At 43.8% G+C, this 23,321-nt stretch overlaps 1 protein-coding gene across 9 annotated transcripts in view; it reads left to right on the top strand.

The window, feature by feature from the left end:
* The window catches only part of PLEKHA7 (pleckstrin homology domain containing A7), a 1,124,460-nt gene that overhangs the window by 416,666 nt on the left and 684,473 nt on the right, over positions 1 to 23,321 (top strand). For 2 of the 9 annotated variants that reach the window (XM_086956045.1, XM_086956048.1), the window contains exon 1: positions 10,928 to 11,369. The exons of 5 other annotated variants lie outside the window; for them this stretch is intronic. In XM_086956045.1, the coding sequence (XP_086812171.1) occupies positions 11,299 to 11,369 (71 nt within the window). In that variant the 5' untranslated portion in view covers positions 10,928 to 11,298. Of the gene's footprint in view, positions 1 to 10,923; positions 11,370 to 23,321 lie in introns of those variants that run through there. 2 more of the 9 variants (XM_086956046.1, XM_086956044.1) reach the window with 2 other exon arrangements.

The raw sequence follows: 23,321 nt of genomic DNA, 5'->3' as shown, positions 1-23,321 counted from the left end.
AACACTTACTGTGACGTGCATGACTGACAGGGATGACACGGATTCCTCCGATTCGATTCTCAAAAGTATTTCCTCCTCCTCACTCTCTTCAAGACGTCACTTCCAGCCGCGGATCAGGCCCAGTGGGCGGGACACTGCAGTAGTTGTTGATGGGCCGGGTGGTTTGCTGCCCTGGGCTGGTCTTCTGTGGGGGTTGGGCTGTGCACGGCAGAGGCAGCAACACGTGGGCAGAGTCTGCATTTTCGCTGCCCGTGGCCCGCCCCAGCATACCCGCACCTCTCTGTCCTCACCAGCCACCGCACCGAGTATCCAGTGGTGGTGCGTGTAATTTAACCAGTCAAGCACGTCCAGTGCCTTTGAAGTAATGGGAGTCGGAACTCAGGTCTGGACTGCTCAGCACAGGTGAGGGCGAGCGTGGCTGGCAGCCGTGACGCACGGTGACGGTGATTACTGGTCGGTTTTTCCCGTTTCGTTTTTTTTAAAATCATCAATCATTATCTTGATTGATAGGCCGGCGCCGGCCAAATGATTATGGATAGTTTAAATAAATCAAGCTGCGTGAGGCAGAGCAGGGCCTGGTAGGACACAGGCGCAGGATTAATGTTTTAACAATCATAATTGTTTATTGGTGACTGACAGGTATGATTATGATGGCCGCCTGGGATAGGTGGGATAGGCCGGCGGCAAAATCATCAATTAAAAAATAAAGCTGCGCAGGTGAGGCCTACTTTTTTATGTTGATGATGGTGTTCACGTATTGAGGATGAGAGGTTATTTTTGATCGCCTGGGCTGTGGTGGTTTGATCATGACGATCATGTTTTACTGGTTGCCACTGCCAGAGCAGTAGTGGGTGCACTGACTGCAGAGGGCATGGCATTCACAGTGGCTATTTGTTGCGCAGTTTGCGGCCGGCCCGGGCTTCCTGGATAGTACTACAGACCCAGGATGGATTCGGTTTCGTTTCAGCCAGGGCAAGGCAAGTTCATCTGTGGGGTTTGGGGATGTGCGCGGCAAGCAGCGTGTGTGCATAAATGTTTTCACATTGTAAGGCGCGCGCACATTCACTGCTTTGCCACCACACCCCACCCCAGTGATAACGAGGGTCAGTTCTCTCAAGTAGAAAGCTCCGAGAGGCAGGAGTTCCCTTAACTTTGACTTTGGTAATAAGATACAGACTAGTCCTTCAGTGATAGACCGAAATAGAGGGTCCCAGTTTAATGGCTCTATTTTGGCTTTGCCAGGGTCTGGCTCACAGGCCCTGGCCCATGTAGAGCACCGAGTCCTTAGCTACTAGGCCAAATCTCTTCCTATCAGTGAGCAGTGGTGCAGCTGCTCAACCTCTCGACTCAGTGTGATCCTCAACCTAAGCTATGACTTGGTAGAGGGTAGTCAAATTCAAAAGTACATAATTCACTTAAAATAACTACACATATCTAGCACGTTACAGTGAGTCTACACATGAGTAATGGGTGTTGCTTTCACCCACATTAAAGGTACTCATCTTAGCGGCGGTGGAGATGTGACACCCTGTGAACCCCCCAGGCAAATAAACTTGCAACACTTAAAATTCACATAGTTATCGTCTTGTGATGCATTTACTCAATTCTCATTGATGGTACAAGTGCATGAATTGAATGAGTTTTCTCATTGACAAAGCAAAGGCAGCCGTATCACCTTCCAAGTGTGACGCCTCCTACACATTTTTCCATTGTTGGAATATGATACAGGCCTTTGTCCAGCACAGGTTATAACTTGTAGAACCTGTTCTAGGCATAACATACTATTGTAATTCATACCACTGATTTTGAAGTATCAGTACCTACGTTAAACTGGTCCCACGTTTGGTTACATGTTTAAACTCCCATCATTTTAGGGTAACTTGATATTATAGTGTATGGCGCCGGACTGACCATTCTGTCACCCTGAGGTAGAAGGAAGTGAATCTACATACAAGAGAAGCGAAGCGGCAGCATGCACTTTGTGAGTGTGAAGGGCGGTGTGGTGGTGAGGGGTAGGAAGAGATGAGGCATAGGTACGATGGGGTGAGGTGTAACACAGATCCCTCAGCGAATATCTGTTTCATAATCATTCTTTAATGTAACCCTATGGGGGTGGGGTGGGGGAGTCAGTTTGCCAGTATATTCTTTCTTTAAAAGCAGCTGGTGCAGAGTTCCTGGGCTCCAGTAATATTCAGGCATACATTAGAATGTCAAGATAACTCTGGTGATTATTTGTCTACCTGGAGAGAGCCAGGAGCTTTGTCTAGGGGAAACTGTGACTGCTTGAAAGGTAGTACATGTTTATATACCTGCTGCAAAGAACGTGTACCATGCAGATCAAAAAGTGCATATAATATAAAATCGATCAGTGTGTTACTGCTTCTGTCAGAGAGATCCTTTTGTTACTTGCACTTTGGAAGTTAAAATCCTATCATAGACTAGCAAGCTATTAACTAGTCTGTCTGTCATCAAAGAGCTGCATGCAAACAGCAAGCTATATATTAGAGCTATATGTTTTTGGGCCAATCTTTCATTATCCTAATCTTGCAAAAAGGGTCTAATGTGGGTAGAAATCAATTCTTATTGAAGAGAATCCCTAACAATGCTGTTATGAATGTTTTAAATTCTGCATTTCCGTTTTTCCAGACTTTGAACTCTTAAACTATATTGCCTACAATGACAATCATGGATGACATGTGACTCCTATACCTTGTAGTCCTGTCTGATGTAACATTCCCTATATACTGAGTTACACACGTAAGATTGTATTTATGAAATGTGTGAATGTTGCAAAATGCTCTGACACCTTACACTGTTATGAGAGGCACTATTAAACTAAATTAATGTAAGAAACTGAGTACTCGGCTACATAATGCTCCCAAACAGGGCGTTACACGTCGGTGATTGTTCAATAACTTTGAGCAATGTTTTTAATTTTTAGGACTGCCGGAATGAGCAAGGCTCATTTGCTATGTTTGTCCTTCGTGTATGTTTGGGTTTTTCACAATCTTATGACTTCTTCAGTGATGTAACATTTAGGGCAGCACCAACACTCTAGAAATTGTTCCAGTACCACTGGCTTGGGTGCCTTTCTTTGAAATGTTCATGCTTTCCCGCTTGAGTGCCTTTGTGTGATGTTTCTATGCTTTCTGGCCTTGTTGGTTGACTTTGTGTGACGTTTCCATGATTTCTGTCCTGGGTGCCTTTGTGTGACGTTTCCATGATTTCTGGCCTGGGTGCCTTTGTCTGACGTTTCTAAGTTGTCTGAGTACTTAGTTGTTGTACCTTAGAACTCATAGAGTGTTAAAAATGGCATACCCTACCCCAGTATTGGCCTTTCACCAAATCAGCATATACAGCACTGAAATTGTCCCTTTTCAATACATTAGTGATTTTAGCTAATTTATTACAAAATTGGGCTTTCAATGCACTTTTGAGTTAATCTTTTTCAAAATGTTCACAGGGCAAGGGAACCTCCTATCAAAACCTTACTATGAGCAAGGCTCCCTTGCTGAAATTCGGATCAGCCATGTATATATTACCTCTGACTTTTAGCAGTGCTAGTTGAAAATGTGGGTGGAGCTAATATAGTAAGTGGGTGGAGCCAGCGGAGGAAGTGGGTGGAGCCATAGAAAAGTGGGTGTGGCCTCCGACAAACATTTGAGCACCTGCACTTCATATTTTACAAATTAAGCACTGGACAGGCCAACTAAACGCAAATCAGTATTGACCCTGTTCCTCGTGGAAACAGTCAATCTTATGAAACCTTGGTCATCTCACCTCTCCACCCTGCAGCCCGCTGCATTTCTAGTTGGGAAATTTGAAATTCACCCCCCCAAAACTCACTGACTAAGCTACGCTCCTGAATACATCTAGTTGGGAACAGATGTTATAGAGATCTTTATGAAAGTGACAGTCGGACTGATGTATTAAGGGATGGGTGTGAATCTTGGACCAAAGGAGGGTAAAAGAGAGTGAGATAAGCTTAAGGCAAACTAGGCACCTTTGGACACTGAAGAATAGTTGAGAAGAAGTCTATCGGATCATAGAAATACCTAATGACAGCAGAGGGGGCTTCCCCTTCAAGCAAAATCTTTTCTGCCTTTCAGTATATATTATTTGCAAACTAACCATACTATTACCCCAATGCCATTCCTCCATCTCATTGAAAGCATGGTAGATACTTCACAGTGCCCCCAAAGGCAAACTGGTAATTGCTCCAGACAACCTTTTGACCATATAGGGCAAAATGTGAAGAAGTGCACGTTTCGTTTCAGCGGCCAATATATGTTCATATTCGGTGACTTCTTGTTGAGATGAGTTTAATGATAATGTGAGGCAGCTGGAGTTCTCCAGGTGCCAATTATTTTCTGTTTATAAATGTAAAGAATTGGCAGGGTTTAAATAAAGCCCATTGTCACGGTTGATTCCTCTTCCTGGAATTCATCAACGCTGCATTTTCCAATTTAATTTTCTCAATATGTCGAACATTATTTTGGTGCCTTGTTGTTCAGTAGACCGTGTACCCGTCACTGATCATTAGTGGGAAGCACATGTTGTTTACTTGTCTCTGCTTATGATAAAATGAGTGAAAACCAGGAATACTTTGATAAGGGACAAAAATACCAGTGTACCCAAGGATGCATTATAATATCACTGCATCCTGAATATTTTACAAAGCTATGAAATTTCATGCACGTGCATATTACAGTCAAGGATGTTGCAGTGAGAACATATTTTCCACGATTTCTCAAATTAAGATTGTTTTGCGCACATGTTTAGCTATCAGGATATAAAAAAGAGCAGAGATTCCAAAGGTCAAATGACAAAAAAAGCATTTATTGAGGCCTGTCTCTGTGGAAGATAAATACTAATTTTTGACATCAGTTGTGTGATTTATGAGTCGTACTGCAGTTGTAAAACCCTAGTCTGAATTTTACTGAAACCTGTAGAGTGCAGCAAGCCATGGATTTGCTAGTTTTTACGACAAACACTAGTATGTGTCCTAGAAAAGCAACATTTTAGCCTTCTGCACAGAGAATGACTTCCAGTGATGTCCTTAGGCTTTTTTTCGTGGTGTCGTTTATTGAGCACAACAGTGAATAATGTTACCCTTCTAGAATTTTATTGCAACATTATGCTGGCAGTCTCACTACCAGCCCAGATAAATCTCAGAGCATCCATGTGTTTGATAGGGTTTGTATATATATTTTGTTGGCTTGTACCGTTTTAGTGAAGTCCAACACTTAGGCCCGCACAATAAGTTGACTGAAGTGGTGTCCCAGGGAGGGTAAATATCTGACCAATCGTGAGTGCCTGTGTGCTTCAGCAACAAGGATTACTGGGAGTGGAGTAGTGGCGGTTTCTGTCCAAGGGTGTTGGTGCTCCGCCCCCCTTCACATTTGCAGTAAAAACGTCACAACCATATCAATGCTAAATCTGTTTATTATGCACTGGTAAGTTGCTATAAAACTTTGGGCACTGTCTGCCCCACTCACCGCGTTGTTGCAGTGATCATTCGTCAATTTTTATAACACTGTGCGACCCCCACGTGACTCGCGCTCTTTCAGCGTTCATCTCCCAGGGCATGCTCAAAGTCTAAGTGAATTTGCCAGACTGACAGTCTCACAGCCCTGAGGCCTGTGAGGTCATCAGCTCGCGAAAGACTGTGCATCAAGGCCCAGTCTCTACCCCCTGATGGCGTGGGGGTGAAGTTAGCCCTGGGCGTTTCATATGAAAGCCCTGCAGAGCTAAACTGCCTATGTCAATCAGGAAGTGGAGTGCATTGTCACCCCACCCTTTCCCTACTCGTCACTGGGTGGGGTGAGACCCAGTCTGTGACGAGTTGGGGAAGGGTGGGGTAGACTGGCTCCAGGCAGTAAATCGAGTCTGCCCAGACTCGAGTGGACTTGTGGTGTGTTCCTGAGACACATTGCTTCCAGCGTATGATTTGGACCTGGACGCCATTTTAGCTCTGGTATGTGGCGCTGTGTTTGAGACTCATGATTTGAATTACTGCACTCTGCAGTGCCGGCATGACCGTGCGCACAGTACTGCAGGTTCTTGTGGTCATGGAGACTCCACTCCGACTCATCAACGTCGTGTGCCATGTCTGAAGGAGTCGGCAGCAGACCGGGCACTATTTAAGGTAAAAAAAACGTAATAGCTACCAGGCCCAGGCTCATTTGGTTTGCAATTGTGCCCGTTTCAGGGTCTGGTCCTGTTGCTCTGGTCCTCACTTGGTCTTTCACCCCTGCCACTCTCCTGCTTGTGCTCAGTTCACACAGTCTCCTTTGCTATCCCTCCCTGTACTGACAAACACACACTTAATCCTAACGTGTGTGATCCATCAACATGAAGTTCGGTTTGCACACATACTCATTTGCCTTGAACAGTCTGGGGTAAGCTTGTCTGGGCGTGGGAGCCATTTTAGGTCTCTTTCCTTTTCCTCCGTCATGAGGGCTCTGAGGCCGCAGTGGGAGATAAGATAAAATGGCTTACGCTGGTGCGTCTGTAGTAGGGCAGAGTCAGTGTAATGTGAGGGTAATTACGTGCATCGATAGGGGGACTACTATTTCCACTTTCAATATTGACCGTGGGTTATAGTTGTTTTGCCGCATATTTTATAATGCGCTTAAGGAGTTCTGCTTGAGGATTATAAAAGCTAAACCAGTTCCCATCATGCAGTCATTCATGACTTCCAAGGCAACACCAGGGAAGAAGGATAGCATGGAGTTAAAAGAAAAGTGTGTTGTTTCTGTGAAGTGATTCATGAAGGAGTCGGCAAAAAGTGACCGCTACGGGGACCAGGCCAATTTGGTTTGTTTTAATTGCACCTGTTTCAGGGTCTGGACCCTTGCTTATTCTTTCACCCTGTGCACTCCTGCTCGTGCGCAGTTGACAGTCCCCTTTGCCATCCCTGTACTGTGAAATACACATTTTTGTGTGATCTTGGACAAAGCAAACTGCCTTGACTCTGGGAGCCTGAGGTTTCAAACCTTACTTCACAGCCTGCCAGTCGATCCATCCCCAGTTCCGTTTGCCCCCATTATTAGGGGCCGCAGTCCGGGTCAACCGTATCTGGGCATGGGCATGGGCGTCATTTTAGGACTCTTGTTTTAACGTTGCGAGCGCTCTAAGGTCGCAGTAGGAGATAACATTGCTTTATTGGCTAGTGCGCCTGTAGTAGGAGTCCATGTGTATTGCGAGGTTAAAGATATGCATCAAATTAATAGGGACTATTTGCACTTTCAATATTCCAGGGTCCACAGATGACCCCCAAGACTGTTATACTTTTTTATGCACATATTTTGCAACGTCCTTAAGGATTTCTGCTTGAGTGGATGCTAAACAGGTTCCCACTATTCTGTCATTCAAGACTTCCATTTTTTTTTTTAAATGGGACCCCTATATATCTGATTAACTAGCTATACACAGGGAAGAAACACTTTAGGTAAAAATCTATAGCCAGTTCAGCCAAATAATTAACGTGAGCAGTTATAGGTCTTAATATAGCATGTACCCACACATCAAAATACTAAAACATTCAAAGATAGACCAAAATTGTCACCAATAAATATAGAAAATTATTTTTCACTTTATTTTTCAAAGATACTTTAAGTTATGATTATTTTGTTTCATAATTAATACATTCAGGCCTCCAAAAATATGGCAAGAATAAAGGTCTGAGTCTAATTCCAAAGGTTCGATGTGGAATAATGATTTTTTTGAACGAAGTCTATGCCTGCTATGAAATAAATGCGATCTTAAACTGGTGGTAAAAACATATTTGCTTCCTGGAAACTAACTGAATTCTACATCGCCAGTGGGACTATTTATTTTCCTGTGCCCAATGTGTCTCTTTATTTTTTGGTACTTAATTTTCCAATTGTTTGCTCCTCACGTTTCCTCTAATCTGGCTCTCTCCACTTCTCTTGCTGCCTCTCACCTCTTTTAAGTCTCATTCCTTTTCCATGAAGTTTCTTTCTATCTCCTGTCTACTCTTTGTTCTCCTTTCCCATGTCCCTTAACTCGCTCCCAGTGCACAATGAACAAACTCACTACACGCTCACATGTCCCTCAGCAATCTGTCCCTCCACCCGGATTAGTCATACACCGTTGGGACATTCGGAAATCAACAAGAAACATAGAGTACTTTCGTTGGCCTGAAGTAAGTGACCAGGCCCTGCCCGGAAACAAATCAACAGTTTCCCGGGAACGCCATTCAACAAGGTTATTTATGCCATTATAAGAAGAAAGCTTGCTTTACATATACACATTGTCCTGAAGAAGGCGGCATAGAGAAACGCATGCGCCACCGAAACGCGTCGACGCATCATTGAATTTTACATCCAAAGAACCGCACGGGTGTCGCCCATGATGAAATAACCTATAGACACCTGTTTTAAGAGATACATTTTGAGTTCTATATGGAGTAATCAACTAGAGATGCTTTTATTTGTTTGCACTACATTTGGTCGCTAGCTTTCATATTCAGATCTATATACACAGTGGTATCTTTCTTTTGTATAGTTTGTTCTTTATTTGAGGATTGTGCTCAAATAATTGGTCAATGGGACTTTTTAAATGGTTTTGTATATACAAATTGTTTTATAAATGTTGTAGAACATACTATTACTAATTTTATTAAAGATACATGGTATTTTTCATATTTAGTTACGTTGTTTTTGATGTCACTTATCTACCTTTGAGGAATTGAACCCGTTATGAATAGATGCATGATATAGCTGAGTGTGAGTTATTGGTTAGGGTAACCTTCCACCATCAATACTGATTGGTGGGGATTTTAACAGTCCCAGGAGAAATCCTTCTATTTGACTTACCAGTGGTACCCCTTCTCTTGGGTTTGGGGTCACTCCCATCTGATTTTTATTCCAGTATATATTCACCATTCTGGAGTTAACTTGTGGAACTATACGGTTCAGCATCCTTAATTGAGGCCTGATGTACCAATGGGGAACTGGTAATGAACCCCTAAGTTGTGAACATCATTAAAAGATAGCTTGGCTGATTTACCTCCTACATGTCATATGCTGCTTTTGACAGAGTTTGACTTCCTTCTATCATGGTCAAGGTGTAAACCAACTTGTGATAAACCAGTGTGTAATAAAAGCGTTGTGACAAAAAAAGCAACCTCATTTTCACAGAAGGCCTATCAAACTTGCATCATCATTAGGGATTAAAAAAAGAAAAAACTGAGCAACGTTGTTAAGGTGATGTATGTTCATGGATCGCTTTTTGTGTGCCGTTCATGTACTATTCACCCATTATTTATGGCACTTAATTTCATAACTTCAGGTTGCAAGCTCCTCTTTTTTCCGTCAGAGATTCTAAACAAGTAGAAATCACATGTCGCTACTATATTTTCCATGCTGGTGCCTGGTAATTCGTTGATGCAGTCATGCAGGTGGTCATGCAGCATAAACCCAGTCCATTCCTGTCGCTGGCCCTGGGCGGAATGTGCCTTTGAGACCTCTGCCATTGCTCCAAGTTTTTTTTTAGTTCCGCTTGCGTTTTGAAATTGTATTAGTTTGCACTGCTTTAGTGCTTTAGTTCAGAGTATCCTTTGTCTGACCTTACACGCTCTCTTTTATTTTCCGAGGCTGGAAATGGTGGCAACGCAGTAACTATTTTATCAAGAATGTTTCAGATTGTTTCTGGGAGAGAGTCCCACTGGATGACAGCCAGAGGAGTTCAGAAGTCTTAAAAAGGAAAGCTTATTTTGGAAGCCCTCTTATCTGCGTAGATTTCAAGTGGCAAGCTGATAACTGGGCTATTCTGCCGACACCTATTTTGAGGGATCTGGTCAGTGAAAGCAATCACTTGCACACATAGTGATGTTGCACAGAAAAAAATACATATTCTCAAAACAAGGACATGCAGACTTTTGGGTCTTCGTACAGCTTCCTTTATGTTTTCCCCCTCGTTTTAGCAGATACTGTGTTTCCACCTTAATTATTTGCTTTCTTTTTTGAAGAAATAGCAGACTGTTGTAATGACTAGACCCATGTTAGCAAATAGATACCTCAAGGTCTCCTTGCATCAGGATAACATGTTATTAGTACCTCTTCCCCTCTATGGTCACTGAAGATAGACTATATTTGCCAAATGCAGCCTCCAGCTAGAAGAGGCAGTGGCAGGGGGGCATCCAGTTACCTAGTGGAAGCAATTGTAATTTTAAGTGCATTACAGGTGTATGATAGTGTGAAACTGCTTTTGTGCATCCACAGCTCGCCCGGCACTACACATCCCTCCTGGCGCTTTGGCAGGGTGTGATGGTGCTCTGTGCAAACTGAAAAGGAAGTAGTGTAGTTCTCCTACGAATTGAAGGTAAATGACCTGAGGTCAATTACAGTAACCCCCATTTCCCAAAGAAGAAATCTCCTATACCCGTGTGTATATTGTTTTGTGTCGCTATCTCAACAATTAAAACACATTTCTACTTAATGTGCCTCCATCTACCTCAGTTTGAATTGTATAGGTCAAACCAGGATAGTCCTATTCAAAGAACTGGAAAAACACATAACTGAGTCGGCCACACAATACACTGGGTGACAAATAATCTATTGTTTTCTTATAGCTTTAAACCAGTTCAGCAACGTATGCAATTTTTTTTCAGAAACGTGTGAAGAGTCCAACGTTAATTCATTTTTATTGAGGAAGAATGAGGTTGAATTTCTTATTGTCTGAAATATTTACGGCTTAGCAGCTATGCTGGGTATCGGAGTTTATTTCATATCAGATGTCACAGAGCATTTCGGAAAAAAAACAGATCTAAGCCTCGTGGCAAAACTCCCACTGGTGATCTTGTCAAACACCCTGATCTGCCTTCACCTGCAGCCGGGCTCGTCATCGGCGGGAGGGAGGGGTCTGCAGCTCTGGCAGTAAGTTGCGCCGCCGGCTGGCTGGCTGCCAGGCTGAGGCTGCGCTTGCAGGCAGCAGGTCTCCTGCGTCTGTCGCGCAGGCAGTGGCACACGCGCGCATTGTGGTGGCGGCCCGACCGGGATGGTGCATTTGGTGCTAGGGGAGCGGCGGCTGCCTGTGATCCTGTGTCTGGTCACTGGGGTGTTGTCCTCGCGGAGTGTGTGCCTTCACCGGTGAGACACAACGCGCGCAGGTTCATCTGGATGTCCTCCGCGTTGAATAAAGGGCTCCTCTTCTTCAGCCGGCTCCACAAAGGCTCCATGCCCGCCCCGCGGCGCCGGGCTCTTCTGCGCGCCACCAGCACGTGGGACGTGTCAGCGGCCTGAAAAGTGGACACACTACAGTGACAGGAAGATGTGGGGCCAGTCCAACCGCTGCAACTCGGCTCCTCCGCTGGAGTACCCCTTCTACCAGGCGCCGTCCAGGTGTGTATCTATCTCCCCGGGCTGCATGCGCGCGCGCGCTGCCTGCCGCACCTGCTGTCTCTTTTATTGATGTCAAATAGCACGAGGGGAGCGATGTGTGACCGGTGACAGCAATCACAGCATCCGATCCAGCCTCGGCCGCCCGCGAGGCGTGGATACACGCACTGCCGTGCCCTTGTCGTGAGTGCAGCGGCGTGTCACCCACGGTGTGCCTGGCCTGGTTATCTCTCTGAGAGGTGTTACTTGCATTGTTTACGGTGTGGTGGGACTTGACGGAATAAAGCATTCAGTACAATAAGTCGCCGCGTGTGCACGGGGTGATGTGGGCATGTTGCCTGGAAACCTGGTGACCGAAACAACGCGTCCGTGAGCGGTGCTCTGTGGCTGTCAGTGCAGTGTGCTTTTTATAAAGCGCGAAGGTAATGGAGCGTTTAACCTGAGCAATAGTTAAATTACACACTACATTAATTAGAGTTTTTTTAGTTTTTTTGCCGCGAGGGAAAAAAAGGATGTGCCCAAAATCACAGGATGTTGAGCCCAAGCTGAACCGTTCCCCAGTTTCAAAGTCGGCAACTCTGGCCGCAATGGCACATCCTCCCCGGTTGGTGCAGTTCACCTCTTTTAATGACGTGAGCCCCTTTAGTGTGCTCCCTCCCCTCCGACGGTCCAGTCCCAAGGCCCAAGGACAGGCACGGCCCCGGTCCTCGCGCACCCTCTGCCCCCGGGCAGCGCCTCGCGCAGGTCGCGCCTGGCTCCGGGCAGAGGTTTCAGGTTTCTGACACACCTTGCCAGAGGAATGCTTGCCTTTGTTTACAGTCCTGAACCGGAGTCTCTGCCCCGGTGTTGAGCAAGAGCGGCTGCGATGGGAGATTTCTGCGCTATTACTCATCCCCGACACCCAGGAAGTTAATAATTAATGTGCCGCGAAGGGGAGAGCGCACCTGGATACAGTAACAGTGAAAGGCTTGTTCAAATCCGGCATTACACGGGAAATGGGTTTCGGTTACGAAACGCTGCCGCCTGTCGGGGCTCAGTCTGTCGAGCTGTCACTCTGGGAGCTGCGCGAGCTCCTGGGAGGGCTGGCTGCTGGTGACCCCGGTCACGAGCCCTCCTGCGCACTAAGCGCTCCTCTGACGTTCACAGCTTCTTTCAGAGAGCAGCGCTAGTCCGGGCAGCGCGTGCCGCGCGCTCCCTTCCAAGCTGTGCTGCGCTGTCTGCCTTGTATGGCAGTGCCTTGATTCTATATAGCGCTTATTGCAACACTTCTGCCGTTTCAAAATGCACAAATAACACGTGTTGTTTACTCCGCAGTGTATTGCACTGAACATGTCCACCTCTGAATCAATAAATCAATCAGAACATTTGAAGGATGTAAGGTTGAGTCTGCATTGGTGGGGTTTTAACTCACGATTTACAGAGAACCGCATTTGTAATCGGCTCCCTGAGTCAAATTTCTGGAATGTCATATCCCAGTGTCATTCTTCTCATTATGTTATTAAACGCTTATGAAAAGTTCATGTTGCAATAGGTTAATTAACATGTTCGAATACTTTTGTTATGTTTCAGACAGATTGGTTACAAGAATTCTAGAAGTATGTAGTAGTAATTTTAAATTCATTTTTTACCTTGGAGTATTTGTGTTGCAGGCACATACATTTCGTCGGTGTTTTTTAGTCTTTAATGCTGTTATCTCACCGTTCTCCTTGCATGAGGCTTCTGTGTTGCAGTGTGTGGCGCTTACCGTAGATGTGATTGTCGGGCATGTGGTGGTCGCCGGCCTAAGTCAGTAGCCCAGGAGTATTCGCATCATTTAGAAGTGCTCTCTACTGGGGTGTATCCTGGATAGCTTTGTAATGTTTAAAAGCAGAGTATTGGCCCTGTCCGGCAGGATATTGGACTGGGGGTACTTTAACATTGGACTTGAATCTCAGACACCTTGAAAGTCTTACACCAGTAGCACACCTCCAAGCTGTCTCTATACAAGGGTGCAAATCAGCTCTTTTTTAGCCAGTTGCTGAGCAAAGTTTGATGAATATATTGTTCTCTGTTAAAGTAGTGACACATTACTGTTTCCCGTGGGCAGAAACCTTTACTGACCCGGCAGAGGTAATCTGTTTTTAATTGAATATCAGTGCAGTAAAAGTGAATGGCTGCTCCTAAACGTAGGAAGATAACATTCCCAAGACAGCAGTATACTGTAATCGTAAATTCAAACGGCATGTTTTGTTATATTAAGTCGTAATGGGTTTGCAGCACATTTCCCCAGTAGGCTGCAGGCTAGGGGGCTCCATCCAGAGAGGAATGGACTACTAGGACCCCGCTATGCCCCTGCGTCTCCATTCTAGTCGGGGTGTCATGCACTGTGGGACTGTTGTGAAAACTATTTCTAGAGCTGAGTTTTAGTTTCCAGTCTGGTCCTATTTGTAGTTGTTATAAATAACTAAAACTTTGATCACAACTCCCTCAAAGTGTCAATCGTGAATGAATTTGCCCCTCCAGTTTCCCCTCCACTTGTCTTTCCTTATCCTTCTTCCTTGATGTTCCTGGCAATCTGCAGCATCTTTTGCTATCACGAGCGTTTTACAAAAACATGAAAAATAAACTGTATACCAAATTAAAATTATCAAACCGCAATTGTCCCGCTCAACATGGCAAAAAGGACTACACACCTACACCCTGTATTTAAATGTGAAAAGCTGAAAGGCATCACACACTTTATTTTTTAATATGTAGACCCAGGGCTCGTTTAGGGAGCCTCAAGTCAAAAGACAACATTTACGTACCCCAGAGGACAACCTAGACTCGTGGTGCTGCTGCTTAATATTTTTGTTTTGCTTAGATTATCTTCCACTCTCACTCCCCCTTTCACATATTTTGTAAATGCTCATTGGAATGTTCACATCTAATGAGGTAGTTTCCTATTTTACGTAGGTTTGTGCCCCCTCTCTATAGCAGGCTCCTTCTACACCCACACTAGTGAATGACATCTTGAGGAGTCTGAAAGGTTCAACATGGAACTTTTATTGAGGGATTTTTGGTAGGTTGAGTCCTGTCACTCTGTCGCACAGCATCTCCCTTTCCACCAAACCCTTTTCCTCATCTCGTTCACTTTGAACCAAGCTTTGAAACAGACTGTCGGGTGGATATCATCACGTCACAATACACTAATAGAAGATAGACACCCCTACTCAGAAATAACATGCTCCTCTTTATCTAACATAGGTACATATGCACATCATTGAATTTTCTGAAGTGTGATTCTAATGTGCAGCATTACTGTAGATGCAGAAGCCTGTAAGGATGCACAGTGAAAATGTTAAAGTTGAGCCTAAGTGAGACGTGCTTTAGCTTCAATGGCCTGGATCACACTTGACAACACAACAGAAATGGAAATATTTATTGCTCCTTTCAGTAAAGTGTTTTTCATAAATATATGTTGGCATCTTTGTGTGAGGTGTACTCACACTTAGTTGCAGGGCCCATAATGACATTCTGTACTTCAGGAGTCATGCCATTCTTCAGGATAACATGAGCAGGAGGGTACCAATGGGTATTCACAGACCAATGAATGTAAAAAATACTTGCATGGTTGCCGCTGCTGTCAAGATTATTGCACTTTTCTTGTAGGCCAAGTGGAGGAGATTCGAAGAAGAGGTGCAAAAGCAGAATGTGGTTGTTCAAGACCTTTGATTCTAGTACGTAGCATAAGGGAAAGAAAGTGAAGGAGCAATCCAGAGGCGTTAAGGCTGTGTGGAGGCGCGGAGCCAGGCAGTGAATGAGAAAATTTGGACTGAATAGCAGAATGGGGCAGCTCAGAAACACATTTTTGAAAGAAGGTGACAGAAACCAAAGCAATTTGAAGTGCTGGAAGGGCCGTACAGGCTTATGGTAACTCAAAGGAAGGATCAACATGCACCAAAATGAGTTCAGAAGCCGACAAATCTAGTGAATGGAATGCTGAGGTAGCTGAAGGTGAAACACGTTCCTAGTTCAGGGGTAGGGCCACTTTGAATAGTTATACTGACCTGGTCCTCTTCTGTGACCTGTCTTCTAGCATATGGTTGAAAACTGTAGCTCATTTGAAGGCATACCAGTGTCTAGATGTGTTTGTTGGAAATTGTCTAGAAATAAGTTGCCATGAACAATAACAATCCGGCAAAGATGGTTCTACTGGGCAGCTCCTCGGCATGTGAATAACCACACTGTTGCGTGAATTACTCTGTAATTTAATGTAGATTTTAGCAATGCCCTGAAGTCGATCCAATGGTTTCTCCTGCATCATAACTAGCAGCTCCGTCTAGGCGCCCCCTATTGCACAAAGAGCACAACCTGCAGAGCTCCATCGGCTCTACCCAGGTGCTTCCACCATTCATTATGTACTTACAGCTCATGGTCAAGGTTATGTTATGTTAATATAAATTTATAAAGCGCATTATCACCCAGGGGTCTCTAAGCGCTAGGTTATTGATCAGCATGACGGAATCTGCTAGATGTACGCATGTGATGTTCAGATCTACTTTTAGTGGTGAAAGGACCCTAGAAAAACGGCAGTCAAGGAAACCTCAAGTTGTATTGAGACACATACGTGGTTGGATAAGAGAAAGCTTCTAATGTTTCAGTTCATCTAAGGCAGAGGTGCTTGTGGTAGTTGGAGTGAGTAGGAATCCCCTACCAGCAACCTCTTTTCAATTTCTGCATACTGTATCTTCCCCTGTACAAAAGTAGAGGAACCCCAGATGTATTCTCACAGCTTTTTTTCACATCTTTAGCTTATTGACTTGGCACGCCCTTGCTACTAAACATATTTTGAAAGGTTCTGTCTATCTAAAAATGGGCTACTGAGTAATGGTCATCAGGTAGTGGGTAATGCTGGGATTGGACTAATACAATGTTGTGTACATGGACCCACCCAGGCAGCTGATGGAGAAATTGGAGACAATTCAGAACCAAGCCAGTTCTCAGTGCAGAATATATTTTTCTCCATATCCATTCATTTGTTCAACCTAGTAACTATAGATCGCAACAAAGTTGCTTCGCACGCTACTCCTGTCCAGGTATATCAACTCGATAATTGAAATGACCACCCACCTGTTTTACTTAAAAAGACTAAAGTATAGGATCCTCGAGAGTGCACCTCTGAAGTTTCTGGAATGCCCTGTCTCAAGGCACGAGGGTGCAGTCAAACTAACCAGTCTTCAGGAAACTGCTCTGCACTGAGCAGCTCGGATATTCTGCTGATCATAAAGGAGGTCCTAGACACACAGTAAACAATGAAACCTGATGACAGAACTCCGGCTGTGCAAGGTCCTGGCAGACAGTATACACCTATTACTTCAACCTACACTAATCCTTTGCACAGGTACAACTGTCTCCAAACCGTATACTGATGACGGGTTTGCCTCGTAGCAGCTAGCCCAAACCTCCTAATCTCATGCGTAGTAGCACTCTGAACTATATTTATTAAGATTGTAGGTGAATATATGCTTGCCTTGTCACAATGGACGAAAGGGAGATGTTGGTGCAATGCCGTCCACTCCAGTAGTTGAGTTTTAAATGAGTACTTAACTTTTATTTGTGTGAATTAAATGTTTGTTAAATTAATATTGTTGCTTATTACTTATAAGGTTTTCTCGGTTGTAGAGTAATTTCTGCTTATCTTAAAATGTTTCTATTTTGAGCACTTCGATGTTGCGGGTGTTAAATGTTTATAGCGAATTGCTCTTTTGAAGAGTTTTGTCAGTGTCTGTTGGTTATTGTTAAAATGTAAGCTAGATACGAAAAACAATGATTAAGTCAGAAGTGTGTTGATAATGAGATGTTCGCTTTTAAAGTCTCTGTCGAATCTTTAGTTTATTCCTCATGCTTTCTCCACATCTTCCATTTTTCCTGCTCTGCTTGTCACTTGTAAAATGAATTTGAAGCTCGAGCAACATTAGCACTTGAATGAAAGTTGTGTTGGAAAGGGTTTAGTGTTAAATAGCGAGTCTGTAAGGTTCCACCATCAGGTACAGCAAAGAGAACCTTAATGTAGCTGGCAGATACAAATATTGTGTTTTTATGTGGTGGGGTAGCGTTTTAAGCAAATAAATAAAAAAACAAAAATGCCTGTGGCGCTGATAAGCCCCACACCTTTTATGGTTTTACAATATAATTCAAATGAAGGCCATTTTGCAAGTTCTCATTTGTTAAAGTGATTCCAGCATGGCGTGTTGTGTGGTATTGTATTCTCCATGAACACTATATTGCCTATACATTGCAGAACTCCAGAACACTTCATAAAAGGTATCTCTGGTAAAAGGGATTGGAACCGCGCATGCGTCACATCGTTCACCATGTTATCACTGTGCGGCTCTTCTTTTTATCCAGCAGAGGTGTTCTTGGTGCATTTCAATGTGCTTGGTTTCGTCTACTGTGCCCTGGTTTGCTCTAGTGCCAGTAATGAGGATTGCCCGTTTAGTAATCTACTTCTTTACCTTCCTTGTGGTATTGTGAGTATATTTTCCATATTTCATCAAAATATTCCCCACCTCTTGAAGTTTTGTAACACTAGCTTATAAACAGTGCGTTCGTGGCTCACTTTAAAAATTATACTATTTTTGGTGCGTTTCTTTCATTACCAGGTCCCTCTGACTGACATGCACTTGTCTTGTTCTAAAGCAATTGTCGATTCATTACACTTTGTTAATATTTTTTGACAAAATTGGTTAACTCTGTTATATGGTCAACTATTACAAGGCGGAGTTGCTCCCATGTACTTTCATGAAAAGTATCAAGTGGGAAAATTTGTCTGCATAATTGTTGCAGGGTCCCTGGGTTTTGGAGAGTTCACTCATAAGATAGTGGACCATTTGGCCATGAAAACCTTCAACTATTTATTCTTACGAAATTAGGCCCTGGCTGTATAACACTATATTGTACTGTATTAATCAATGTTATTGTATTCATCATATAGATTATAATAAAAATACATTGTGTGATCATCATAAATATAGGATATAAAATTGGTTATAATGTACTGGGTGTATAGCATTGCACCTTTCATTGTACATGATTAGTTCAATTACTTTGCAGAGCAAGAATCCTATCTCCCAGAGGTCAGCTGTAGATGTGCTTGCAGTACCTGGCTTACAGAAGTATGAGGGATCCAATTTAAGCTCTCTTTCTGGCTTCTCCTTCAGCAGTGTTGGGACAAGAGTCCCTACATTCTTTGGAAGATGAACATCTTAATTCATTTGAAGAGTCTGTGGGTGCAGTCTGCTACTCCCTTGCTTTTTTTGATAGAGTGGCTTGTGCAGAACTAGAATATAAACTGTATGCAGTGGTTATTGAAGCTGCACATATATGGTGTAAATGTTAAAGCTGCCCTCCAGTAGAAAATGAGAAGGTTGGAAGTGATAATTAAAAGGTTGGTTGTGAGGCATACACAGAGAAGCCATCCACCTAAGGTACCAGATACAGCTGTGAACAAGATTGCGCTTACACCTAAGCCTGGGCTGTGCGTGGGATGATGTAGTTCCAAATACCACTTCGCCTATGGTGCTGGAAACACTTAAGTGAAGCAGCATTAGTGACTTTAATCTCTTTACATATCTGGCAATAACACAATTGAGATAAAATCTCCAGAATGCAGTGGACTTGAAAACAAATCAATCCACGTTTATGTTGACTGATGTCTCTTCTCACACTATATGAGTGGCTCTGATACAATCAGGCCTTATTTGAATGAAACATGAAGCTGCATGAGATAGTCAGTTTGCTTCAACTGACTTCCACTATTCCAGAAACTCCTGTGAGAAATGAGCTGAGAGCTCTGTGCACTGAATCCTATTCAATGGCCATCACAGGTGATGGGCGCATCCGCAGCCTTTACATAATGCCCTCGCTGGGCCTAAAAAAATGGACTCTCACTGACAGCCTATGGTGAGATATAACCACCAACAGTTGCAGCTGGCAGTTGCTTAGTGCTCTCCCCTTCCAGCTCTCACCAAAAGTATGTCCTCTGTAGAGGAATGTATCAATGAAAGGCAATGCACAGAAATGGCCTCCCGATCCCAGAAACATTCCTCAGCAGATGTTTGAGGAACCCACCAGTAATAGTATAGGGAACTGACTGGCACCAGGCCATATTATTTTACAGTAGATCAAACATACACTGTGCAACATCATTCCCACAATGCCAGCAAAACACAACCAGACATGCTACATAAGCCCTGGTGACAATGTCGGCTTAGGGCTTATATTGTGCTATACTAAAACTTCTAAAAAATGTATCTGCCTAGGAGTGGACACGTTCTTGATGTATGTGAACTACAAACTCATAATAGCGTACAGCCTTGATGATCCTGTGTTAGAGTGGAGTTCAGCAATGAATGGGTCTTGGGAAGAAGCTGACATGAAAGCATGTATGACTCACTGCCTACTCTAGCCCCTGTGGGAGAAATATGATTGGGCCAAACTTTTAAGACCACAGGTCAGACTTCTCAGTGCCAGACTACGAGGGTATGCTCTGAATAAGAAAGGCTGAGCCTGTCTTCAATTCTCCATCAGTAAATCAATGTTTAATTTATTCATATTTTTGAAATAAAAAAAATTAACTGAAAACAAACATTCTCCCAACGTGCTTAATTTTTTCAACTGAAATGTAACAACTTAAATTCTCCTTTTGTTGTTGAACAACGCACAATGCATTGCAGACAAGCTGGTCTTCATCAGGGGAAGGTTTCTGTTTATTCTTCTGTTCCCTCGAGTCCACTTGGGAAGTGTTACATGTTGTGAATTGTACACGCTTAGTTGGGGCTAGAACGAGAACGGATGTGTTCAATTAATGTTTGAACTCCCAAAGTATGAATAAATGAAACGCTGAACCACTCCTCAGTGATTTACTTGCGGAATGTTGAAAACAGGCTCAACCTTTTTTTTGGGTGCGGTCTGGTACTATAATTGCTTGACTTGTATAGCTCTTTGAGTCCTATACGCACTGAGCCTTAGGACTCTAGCTGTACCTTAACAATGAGATTTAAATAGGAGTTGCTTGTATTCACATCTGGACGAGCCCTGGACTGGCTGTGCGGGCTGGACTGTCCCTGTTTGAACAGGATCAAGACTGGTTTGCATAAGGTTGGTCTCTGGAGTGGCATAGTGGCTATACAAGCGACCCGAGCAATTGCCAGTCACTGACATTAATTCAAGCATTCATTCCATCTATTCTTTGTTTGTTGCAGACATTTGCACTAAACATCAGTACACCACAACGTTGGTGATTGTACCAACTTCATTGTGAAGACACTGGTGCACACAGTAAACCTCGGCATCAGTCACTGGCGCACATATACATATTCCACATCTTAACAAGTTTCCATGGGTTGAGGGTTAGCCTTTGGTTATTGTGATGATAACTCACAGCTGCAGGCTATCAGTCAGGCTTTTAAACTGCAAAAAGCAGCACCGTGCCACTAAAAGTGGTGGAAGATGCCGGGGAGAAAAATTCTAATGCGGTGCTTTACACACCAAACTAACATAACATAGGAAACATACTCGGTATTCGGATTCAAATTGAGAGCACACACTGAAGCTCCTTTACGCCCCTGGACAAAATAAACATTAGAACTGTCTGGCAGGAAACTTCTTTCTTTTTAGCATCCACTTTGCCTTCAGAAAGGAGAAACGAGGCAGCTCATGACAGTCACCCCGCTTAATTTATGCATCAGCGGATCACAAAAATTAGGATTGAGTGGTGTGTTGCACTTTGTTGTTGGGGTTGTCCCTGAGAGTGCCATCTTTGATGCTTCCACGTGAAGACAACGCGCTGAGGTGTGAATCTACTGAGTGTTCATCCTGTGGAAAGAACCCCCGTTAATTGTTGGCCAGCTAGTTCACTTATTCCCCTCCGAATGAGTGCTAATGGGACTTAACATGGTTTTGCTTCCCTTCTGGGTTAATTACGCGATGGTTACATGTATCTTTTTGCAGTGCTATGATGATTAAAAGCTTCTCTTTCCCTGCAATTTACTGCTAGTGAATCATCTTGAGCCACCCGAGCCTCCACTCTGATTCAATAAGTCTCATAACATGCCTGCATGACGTGTTCTCTCTTTACCTCAATTTACGTGCATTCCTCTGAAAGAAAACGCAAGGTGTGCTCAGCCTGTTCTGCCTGTTCTTTATTTCAGCTGAAGGAGGGGTGGCAGCTTGGCAGGAATCCCTGGCCACACCCTCTGCATGCCTGATGACAATGAAAACAAGAACAGCCTGCTCTCTATATAGTTAGTTTAAGCAGTTCAGTGCCCGTACGAGTGTCATAATAGCTGGTGTTGCTTAGTAAATGTTTCTGGTGTTGAGGATCAGCCTCGCTTTGGACTATTTTTTCTCAACGTATGTACTTGAAGAGAGTACGTATCTGCTGTTCTAATTAACTTTTCCCAATGTTTACGGTCATGTTCACACATAAAGCTCTTTCACTTAGTCTGTTACATGGAGCCACTATTTATTTTCATCGTGACTACACGATCCCCGATTGTCATTGGTCAATACTACTCCGCCTCTTTTAATTGCGGCTAAAAGTGCCAAAGTATTCTAGGTACTCATTACTGAATGGCCTGCATTCCATTGTAGTACTTAAAGCAGGCACGCCAGCGCTTCTCAGAAAGTTATTGATGCTGCGAATTCTGCACTTCCAACCCAAACAAAATGCATATAATGCACAGAAGAGCTTGACATTCTATAGACGACAACATGTAATTGAAATTAGTTTTTTTTCTTCAACTGCAGATTCATCGTATTAGAACACTTCCCAGACACTAGACAGGATCCAGAAAATTTTCTCCAGCAATGCTTCTGCATGCCGTAGGTAGGGCAGTGCAGCTCTGCACTGCACCCGTACCACCCCAGAGGTGATAGAGCAGAGCCACGTATAAGCACCATCCCAAGCGCTGATGTCAGTTTCTTAACTTTGGCGCCTGACGAGGTAGACCTGGAGCCCCCCTTACAATTTAATTTGCCTTCCGAGGATTGTAAAAGAAAACTCAATGTGCTAGGGAACAATGTCTTCTACTATAATGACAGGTTTTAAACCATGTTGTCACTGTGGAAAACATATGTCTGTCACAGACTCACATGAGGTGTGCCTGTAGTGTCTAGGCTCGGGCCACAACTTCAAGTTCTGCAATAAATGCATCTTCATGCACCTGAAGGTGGTCCCTGACTAAGAAGTGAAGCTGTATGTTGCAGAACATAACATGATGTCATGGCCCTCGTGTAAGTCAGGCTTCCACTGCCAGGTGTGGTTGTGGACTCAATCCTGCTCTCATAACCGCTCCATTGAGGGATCAACTTTATGGTCAAGGTCCTCCAGTGAGTCCAAATCAAAGTCCAAACGCAAAAAACAAATAAAAAACAAATCGAGACTCAAACCCACCCTGCCATTCTGTATAAAAAGAGAAGGCACAGGGCATTATGATCTGTATCGGTCTCCCTCGAAGTCTGCAGTCACAGATCGGAGTCCCCAAGTGATGTCAGTGTTCATTCAGTTTTTCGGGTTATTGTAGACACCATAGTAGATTGAGGCCATGCTGCAGATTTTTAGTGCACTTCTGTCACCTCTGGAAAGGCTTGGGGGCCCAATGAATGGCAGGGGTCTCCAGTTGGTTGAGTGCTGGTGGATCTATCCTCAGTACCGTCTGACTCTTCAGGACCTGCTTTGGGCCCAGTACCGACTGCGGTCCTGGCTTCCATTCTGGCTCCAATACTTGTTTTTCACACCACTGGTGCCGAAAGAGGCACCGCTCGAAGTCGATTCCAATGTCAAATAATGAACCAACTTCATCATGATGTCATCCGATGTGACGCTACCAGATTATAAAAGCACAGCCATTTGACATATTTCCTGAGGTTGGCCTGGTGCCTCTACCATGGTGGAGATGCCAGTAGATACTCCATAATTTCTTTTAGCTCTTA

This window comes from Lissotriton vulgaris, chromosome 2_1 (genome assembly GCF_964263255.1).
Source record: "Lissotriton vulgaris chromosome 2_1, aLisVul1.2, whole genome shotgun sequence".
NCBI classification, from domain to species: Eukaryota; Metazoa; Chordata; class Amphibia; order Caudata; family Salamandridae; genus Lissotriton; species Lissotriton vulgaris.
Note: the sequence above shows the minus strand (reverse complement) of the source record. Positions and strands in the feature narration are given on the sequence as shown.